We start from the raw sequence: 8808 nt of genomic DNA, 5'->3' as shown, positions 1-8808 counted from the left end.
ACGTCTGGAAGGTCTCCTGGAAGGTCTCCCAGTCTAATTAGCATATTACCCTTCTATTAGTATAGATAGAGGACTGGTGCACGGGTGGGAGCTGGCTGGTTTGCCCTGAAGGGTGCCCCGGATCAGGGTGGGGCTTCCCTTGGGGGGCGGAGTGGCCTGGGCCAGGGGCTGGGGCAGTTTGCAGGCCAGCCATGCCCCCATGGGGTGAGGGTCCCCACTTGTGGGGCATGGCCCACCTGTGTGAGGGGCTGATGGCTGTTTGCAGGCTGGCCACACCCCCCAGCGGGGACCCGCACACCCATGGGGGCGTGGCCAGCCTGGGTGAAGGACTGAGGGTAGTTTGTAGGCCCCTCCCTCTGTGGCCGGCCTGGGCAACCCAAGCCTCCTGCGGCTCAGGCCAACTCTGTGGCCACCGCCCACAGGCCCCTTCTTCAGCAGCCATCCAGGGCAGGCAGGAAGCTTGGGTCGCCCTTGGCGATGGAGGAAGCCAAGTTTCCTCCATTGATGGTGGCGATCCAAGCCTCCCACTATCTCCGGCCTGCTCTGTGGCCACTGTCCACAGGCCCCTCCTTTGGCAGCCAGCCCAGGTGGGCGGGAAGCTTGGCTTCCTCTGTTGCCAGGGGTAACCCAAGCCTCCTGCCTGCTCCAGCTGCTCTGTGGCTGCTGCCATCTTTGTCCTGCTAATTTGCATATTCCCTCCTGATTGGCTGTGGGGCGTCACAGAGGCATGATCAATTTACATATTTATCTATTAGTGTAGATGCTCACCTCGTTAATCTTTATGGAAATGCAAATGAAAACCACAATGAGATACACCAAAAACCCAACCAGAATGACTAATATTAAGCATGAATTTACAGCTGGATGTAGGAACTGATATAAGGCATTTGCTTTCAAAGATGTATTTCTACATTTTATGTATTTTTATTTAGATTTAAAAATTTAAGTATAAAAATTGCCTTTCTAATTTCCATTAATCAATTGAATACTTTATCAGATAAATAGGACATTTTTCTGTTCTTTTAAATATGTCAATTAAATGCATAAGAGCTCTATGACACTAATTCATTTTAAAAATATTGATTGCCATGTCCAAAACAAAGATTAAGCCCATATGAATCCTGCCTTTAAGAGCTTATAATCTCTAAACATGGAAAACAAATAAACAAAAATAAAACAAACAAGTTTGTAGCTAACTGCCAGGAATGTGGCAAATTTTAAAAGAAGGAAAATTCTATATTTGTTTTAAGAGGCAAATTATTATTTTCATCTTGATAACATGAAAAACTTAAACAAATTAGAGCATTCTATTGGACCTTTAAACATTTCTTATCAATTTGCTCAATTAGCAAATATTAAATGTCTCAGCCTTTCTTTCTCAATTAGAGTTTCTTGAGAGAATCAGATTCAGAAAAATATGACTTGAGTGACTCTATTTTTAATTCTATCAAGGATGGTACCTAGCTTCTATTATTCAGGATGCACAGGACAACAGCTATTTTAATACTTGCAGTGGATTCCTTAAGACATTAGGTTTTAATTCCCTCACACAATCTTGGTTGAAAGGGGTGAATTATGTTAACAGGCATTATGCAATATACTGGATATTTATAATATTACACCCTTAAAAATTATAACAAAGACAGAAAAAGAACATGAATTCCTTCCTTGGAACTTACAAATATATATTAAACATGTTGAATACTCATGAATACATACACTCAGTTTGTGAATATTATTATTAACTGAAACAAACAAGATCCAGTAAGAGAAAGAAAGTGAGGACTACTTTATATTGAATGGTCAAGACAGAATACCCTGAAACCAGAATGCAGAGCTGAGCCTGTGGCAGAGGCGAAGGGCATGGAAGGGCATTCCAGGTTATGGAATCTAAGAGACATTCCTGAGATGGGAGAGTGTTGAAGCTCTTAGACCAGAGGCCAGTGTAGAAAAGCACAGAACAGGAGAGTAGAAAATGAGGTACCTGAAGAACAGACATGTGCTGGGTCATATTGGGGCTTCTTGACCATTTTAAGCACTGTCTTTGTTCGCAATTCTCACTATTTTCTAAAAATATATTGAGCAAGTTAGTTAAAGCTATGGATTGTATTTAAGGAGGAAAGGTGGAATGGGCAGCGAGACAGATGAGAGCCAAAAAACATGAAACTGTAAATTTCAGTGTGTATAAGAGGCTCTGGGAATATATATCCTTTCTTCAGTCTGAAGATGAGAAGAAAAGTTGAAAATAAAGTAGGCAAAGTTCATGGAAGCCCCCCACATGGGGAGTGAAGGCCTCTATGTTCCTCTCACTCACTGATGTACTGATCTCTACATCTTTGGATATATCAGAAGCTCAAATACTATTCTCCTTTGCTGATATAAAACAATTCTCTCTTGAGTTACATATAGGTAGATACTAGCAGCATCTATTTAATATATTCAATGGTTTTCATACTGATTCACATAATAGATTATAACTGTGAAATACTCTATCCACAGTTAAATCCTCTCACAATGTAGCTATTTTATCTTTCTTTAAAACACACACACACACACACACACACACACACACACACACACACACACAACCTGGTATCACAATTTTTTAATGCATTCCTTTTTCCAGACACATTTGAGGATTGACCATTATCTTTCCTGTATTTTTTCACGTGTTCCCCAAATCTTTAGGACTGCATTCCCCTGTCCTGTAAACCGCTGACATTTTTTCTATGTTTTATTCAGTGATGATTTTTTTCACTAAAAGACTTCATAGATAGTGGACAAGTATCAACATATTCATCATGGTTCATCTTGAGTTCAAATATCTGTGCGTGTGTTCATCTCTATTGGTAGATTATGAATAATAGTGTCAGAAACCAATATTTCTTTATTCAACATGACTCAAAATAGACATCACAGGTGCACAATATTTTTACATACATTTGGTATTGTAATTTACACATTTACCCATAATAACCTAACTTATTACAAGTTAAGAAGAAAAGTTAAATATAGCACACTAACATTATGTTAGAGAAGTTAGCAGAAAATAGATTGAGGTAAAAATAATACAGTCTTCTTCTCTACCTGTGGGTTATCATACAATGGGATTTTATTAAGGGTCTACTACTGTCTTTAATATTGTGATGGCCCATAAAAGTCCAGGTAGAATTATTGTTTAATTTTATATTATTGTTATTATTTTATCTAGAGCAGTGTCTGGCACATTGTAGTAGTTCAAAATGTGTCAAAAGAATGATAATATGGTTGAATTTTTGAAATTAACTAGGAATATATCATGGTTAATAATAAAATAATAATTGGAGTTTATCAAACTTTTAAAGGAGTTATAAGAACATCTTCTAAAACGGATAGAGAGCTGCAAGATTCATATTGGGTAATTGTTCAAGCCAAAGACAGGATTGGTCTGCCCGGAGCACTGTCTGGAACAACGAGTGTATTAATTACACTTTCTGATATTAATGATAACATCCCTACATTTAAAAAAGGTAAGTAGAAAGCATCTTGAGTTTTTATTATACCGTAATTATAAGTATGTTGAATATATGCAGGTGTTAGTGTGTATTCTAAAAGCACTTCTACAGCACTAAAATGATATAAAAGAAGTTTGTTCTAAGACATGCCTATTTTCATTACCGTGAAGTCAAATACAAATGAATGAGTAATGTGTTATTTTTCAATTGCTTCTCTAACCAATCACCACCAACTTCATGTCTTAACACTGACTTATTATCTTAAAGATGTCTAATATGCATGTCAGCAGGCCAAGTAGGATCATGCAAAATAATGTCTGCAGGGCTGCCATCCTTTCTGTGGGCTCTAGGGCAGAACCTTTTTCCTTGCATTTGGGTGTTCCTAGAATTCAGTTATTGTGTTTGTAGGATAAAAGTCTCTGTTTCTTTAATGGCTGTCAACTGAAGGAAATGCTTAGCTCCTAGAGGCCTCTTTCTGGGTTTTGTGCATGGCCACAGATCTCAGAAGCACCAAATGGCGTCATATCCTTCTCTCACTGCCATCACTCTGACCCACACTTTTATTTCTTCTTCCACTTTTAAGGACACATGTGAGTACATTGGGACCACTTGGGTAAACCAAGACTATGTCCACATTTCAATCTAAATTCCATCTAAAACCTTAATTCCCGATTGCATGTTTTTGAGGGTATTACGACACAAATAACTTTGGGAATCATTCTTCTACCTACTACCAGGAATGATTTAAAATTAGTATATCGGTTTGGCGGGAAGCACAGGGCAGGCCAGACAATGATAATGTCCATCACCTGAGCCAATAAAGCTGCACTGGTTTTGAAAAAAAATAAAAAAAGATAAAATGAGTATATCTATTTTTTTTATTTTTGTAGCAAGAAAAGGTCACATCTGATCTGATAATTAAGTAGTAAGTACAAGTTAAATCACATGGTGTGCTTCAGAAAGAAATTCTTATGACATTCCTAGGAGGAACTTATTTTCTAAGGAGTTTCTTTTTCAGGGAATACTTTCTTAGCTACAGAAATAAATTTGCAAGCATTTCCATAAATCATGAGAAATTATCATGATAGAAGGGAAATTCGATAAGCATGAAGCAAAGAAAGTAGATCACACACACACACACACACACACACTCCTAAATGATGCAGACACTACTCAGTGTAGCCAATTTGTGTCAGGTCCAGGGTTAACCGATTTTTTGAACTTTTGAAAAATATTAGAATTCTGAATTTTTATTTCTGTGCTATCATCCAATTTTAAATTGTGTTTGTTTACAAAATGTAGCTACTGCGTTTTCTTTTAAATAGAAATTATACATATTCGGGGTGTACAACATGATGTTTTGATATATACATAGTGAAATCATTACTGCAGTCAAACTAACCTGTCCATCTCCACACACCGTGGATGTGCGTGTGTGTGTGTGTATGTATGTGTGTGTGTGTGTGTGTTGAGAGAAACTGAGAGATATATACTCTCTTAGAAAATTTCTGTTACCAAATACAGTATAATCACCATGATCTACATTTCTAAAGCTCATTTCTAGATTTTTAAAATTTATCCATCCTACATCATTGCAACTTTTCACCCTTTGTGCTACATCTTATAAGTCAATAAAAAGCTCCTTTTCAGATGGAAGGTAGGCAATGGAGTAGCAGTTTGTGACCTTCATCTCCTCATTATGAATTGTATCCTGTTGTGACTCTCTCCACAACATGAATGTGCCCTAAAGGCAAGAAGACAATGTCTAAGTAAATCTGAAATGCTGAGAACTTTATAAAATAATTGGCATATAATACATATAGAGAAATGGTAGCTGAATTCATTGAATAAATCTGGTCTACATTTTATTCATATAAAGGTGAAAAAGCTAGTTTAAGACTAGAAAGAAGAGAGCTCTCAATGAAGCATGGCGAGAAGTCTTCCAAACTTCAGCTGCTTTTTTAGTTTTTTGAACCAATATTTATCAGTTATTAAAAAACTGAAATACTCATTTTAAATCCTCTTAGTTACCCAGAATCCTAATGCACAATGATAGTTTAGTAACTAATAACTAATACCATAAAGTTACCTCATTCTTCAAAATGATTTCCCTATTCCCATCCCACACCATAATCATTTGAAAATGTATGTATTGACTATTCTTACAAAAAAGAAGCATGCTGGCCTCCTTACTCTTGTTCAAGCTACTTTTCTTTATTGCCATCCATTGCACTTCTTATAAGCATTTTTTGTCCAAAATATTTTTTGAAAGTATGGAAAACAGCACAAAGTGTTGAATTATCAAATTGTTTAAAGCATACGCTTTCAGGTTTAGTGCAGTGTCACTCTGTTCTCCAGATTAATTTGTTGGCAATTTTTAATTTGTGCAATCAAATAAGAAATTCTTTTCATTTTCCCACAATGAAATAAAAACTGCAGTATAGTTAAACTGTTATTTCCTTACACAGTAAAATATTAGCAACTTTTAAGTAACATTCCTGTCACTTAAAAAATAAAGGAACGTACTACAAGGTGACTTGTGAAGTGACTTGCTTTATGCTTCTAAGAAGATCAAGAGTCCCTTTAAAGAAAATTACATTGCATGGTTATTTTTTTTTTAATTCTAAGAAGTTTCAATCTTTAGAATATTAACATATATGATTATTTCCTACATTCAAGAATATATTACAAATAATAATATATGAATTGCTAGTTCGTTACCAGTTTTATACAAGATTCTTCTGCCAAATAAGGAAAAGAGCTCAGTTCTTTCTATTTATTATCTCTGCATTTCAGGTACAATTGTCATTATTTTGTTATGGCTAAAGCAGTAGGGTCATCTAATTTAAACACAGATTTTCCACTATATCCACTTCCCAAATTTTAAGGATCCAACTTTCTTTTTCACTTCCACTATGTTTAATGGAATCTAGGCTCAACATCTTCAAATCAAACTATCATACTTAGAACTCAACTATTTTCTTTTAGTTTCTCCCATCTTTAATTCATGCTTAAATTTATTGGTAACTTTAGGTATCAGAATGCTTGAGTGAAATTGAAAAGCTCTTTTTATCAGATTTAATTTGGGATGGTTGAAGGGTACAATAAAAAAATAAATCCATGAATATTGAGAATGTATTTATATGAATAGAAATTTGAAAGTTATATGTACTGGTAATAGAACTTCCTAAGATATATTTAAGGGACAATAATAGATGCTTAATTATATTATTAAGGAAATGTTCAGATTATAAAAATGAAAGGTGGAAAAGTGTTCATGGGATTTTCTACAATTGGGAGAGTCTTATGTTAATACGAAGTATCTTGAATTTTGTTTTTGAAGGCTTATACCGCATGAATGTCTCCGAATCTGCACCCATTGGTACTTCTGTAGGAACAATCATGGCACATGATAGGGACATAGGAAAGAATGCAGAAATGGATTACAGCATTGAAAATGATGAATCACAAACATTCGACATCATTACTAATAATGAGACCCAAGAAGGCATTGTTATATTGAAAAAGGTAGATATATTAAAATTATTTGCTTTGCAGAATAATGCAAAATCAAGTCAGAAAAACACATGATTATTTTGTATAAGCAGTTAGTTTTGCTTTATTAAGTAATTGAAATGATAACCTGTGCTTTATGATTTAGAAAGAAAAGGTATTTAGAGATGAGATTTACTTATTACAGAGCTTCTATTTATATGTAGAGCATATTTCAAAATTTCAAATAGAGGACAAACCTTTTGAAAAGATCTTAAAATACAGGAAATTAATTCTTAATTTTATAAGATACTTTTGCCCAGAAAAGTGTAATTTTAACCTAAATTTAAAAAATATAGTTATTATCCCAAAACATTTTGTAATAGATAAAAATAACAAAGTACAAGTAGGAGATTGCTTTGCCACTGCTTAATAATAATATCAGAGGGATCCAGTAGATAAAAAGTAAAACCAATATGCAGATCATGAATCATAGAAACCTACATAATCTTATTAATCAATGTCACCCCAATAAATTTAATAAAAAGGAAAAATTAAAAAAAAGAAGAATCTAAGGGAGTGAAAAAGTAAAACCTAACTATAACTGAGATAATGTAACAACAGAAACTTGCTTTTGCTAAGTAATGTGGTGGGTTACTGAAGCCATTTTTTTTTATGTACACTGTATTTCTTTGTAGAAAGTGGATTATGAGCAACAGACCTACTATAAGATTAGAGCAAAAGTTAAAAACCGCCATGTTGATGAGCAGCTCAAGAAGTATCACACTGTGGCTTCCACCACTTTTATTAGGGTCCGGGTGGAAGATGAAGATGAACCTCCTGTCTTCCTCCTTCCATATTACATATTTGAGATCTTTGAAGGAAGCCCACAGGGATCGTCGGTGGGCGTGGTCTCTGCCATAGATCCAGATGACAACAGAAGTCCTGTCAGGTATGTCTGGAAGGCCAACTTTGCAGTAATGAATGAATGAACACAGATTGGCTTAAATATAAGATGTGAATGTAACAAGGATATGTCTATATTTCTCTGCATAGTACTTATCAAATTTAGCAACAATTTAGACAATTTATAATAGGTGACCTCATTATTGGTTAAAAAGCAGTAAAATAAGTAATTGCAAACATGCAAGAAATAGGCAGTCACCATTTAAAATTGGATGCAACCAACTCCATTAAGTGGGGTAAGGAGGTGATGGTGCCCTATCAAAGAAGAAACAAAGTTGATCCAAATGTGGTGTATTTAAATATTATTTAAATAAAATAATATTAAAAAATGTAGAAAGTCCCCTAGCTGGTTTGGCTCAGTGGATAGAGCATCAGCCTGGGGACTGAAGGGTCCCAAGTTCGATTCTGGTCAAGGGCAAAACTAGTCTGTTACATTCATGTACTCAATTTTCTTCTTTAGTTTTTTCAGTATTCAAATCGTAGGCCTGGTTAGATATAAAAGCAAAATCTGTTACATGTTCCCTTAATTATCTATTTTCCACATTCAGAAAATTCTACAAACTTCCCTGTATGTATGACAATGCTGGCTCTGCTATGCGTTTTGGAGTGTGGGGGAGGCTACAGAGAGGAGAAGGAACGTCTTTGCATTTGTGAGACAGAGCAATGCTCACAGTTTTCCACAGTAATTACTAATAAAAACCATCTCCTAATTTGTAGATATAGATCCTATTTAGTTATAGTAATTTTAGGAAAAATATTTCTATTAGAGGCCCAGTGCACAGATTCATGCCCATTGAAAGGAAATTAATTAGAAGGTGGCCGGTGGGGCCTGACTGGGTGAGCAGGGCCAGACACG

General features: G+C 35.5%; 1 protein-coding gene across 3 annotated transcripts in view; it reads left to right on the top strand.

Moving 5' to 3' along the window:
- The window catches only part of CDH19 (cadherin 19, type 2), a 55741-nt gene that overhangs the window by 30590 nt on the left and 16343 nt on the right, over positions 1–8808 (top strand). For all 3 annotated transcript variants that reach the window (XM_005861554.2, XM_014535882.1, XM_014535881.1), the window contains exons 5-7: positions 3345–3509; positions 6838–7022; positions 7685–7938. In XM_005861554.2, the coding sequence (XP_005861616.2) occupies positions 3345–3509; positions 6838–7022; positions 7685–7938 (604 nt within the window). The remainder of the gene's footprint in view (positions 1–3344; positions 3510–6837; positions 7023–7684; positions 7939–8808) is intronic.

This window comes from Myotis brandtii, unplaced genomic scaffold (genome assembly GCF_000412655.1).
Source record: "Myotis brandtii unplaced genomic scaffold, ASM41265v1 scaffold154, whole genome shotgun sequence".
NCBI classification, from domain to species: Eukaryota; Metazoa; Chordata; class Mammalia; order Chiroptera; family Vespertilionidae; genus Myotis; species Myotis brandtii.
This window is presented reverse-complemented; position numbering and strand designations above follow the sequence as displayed.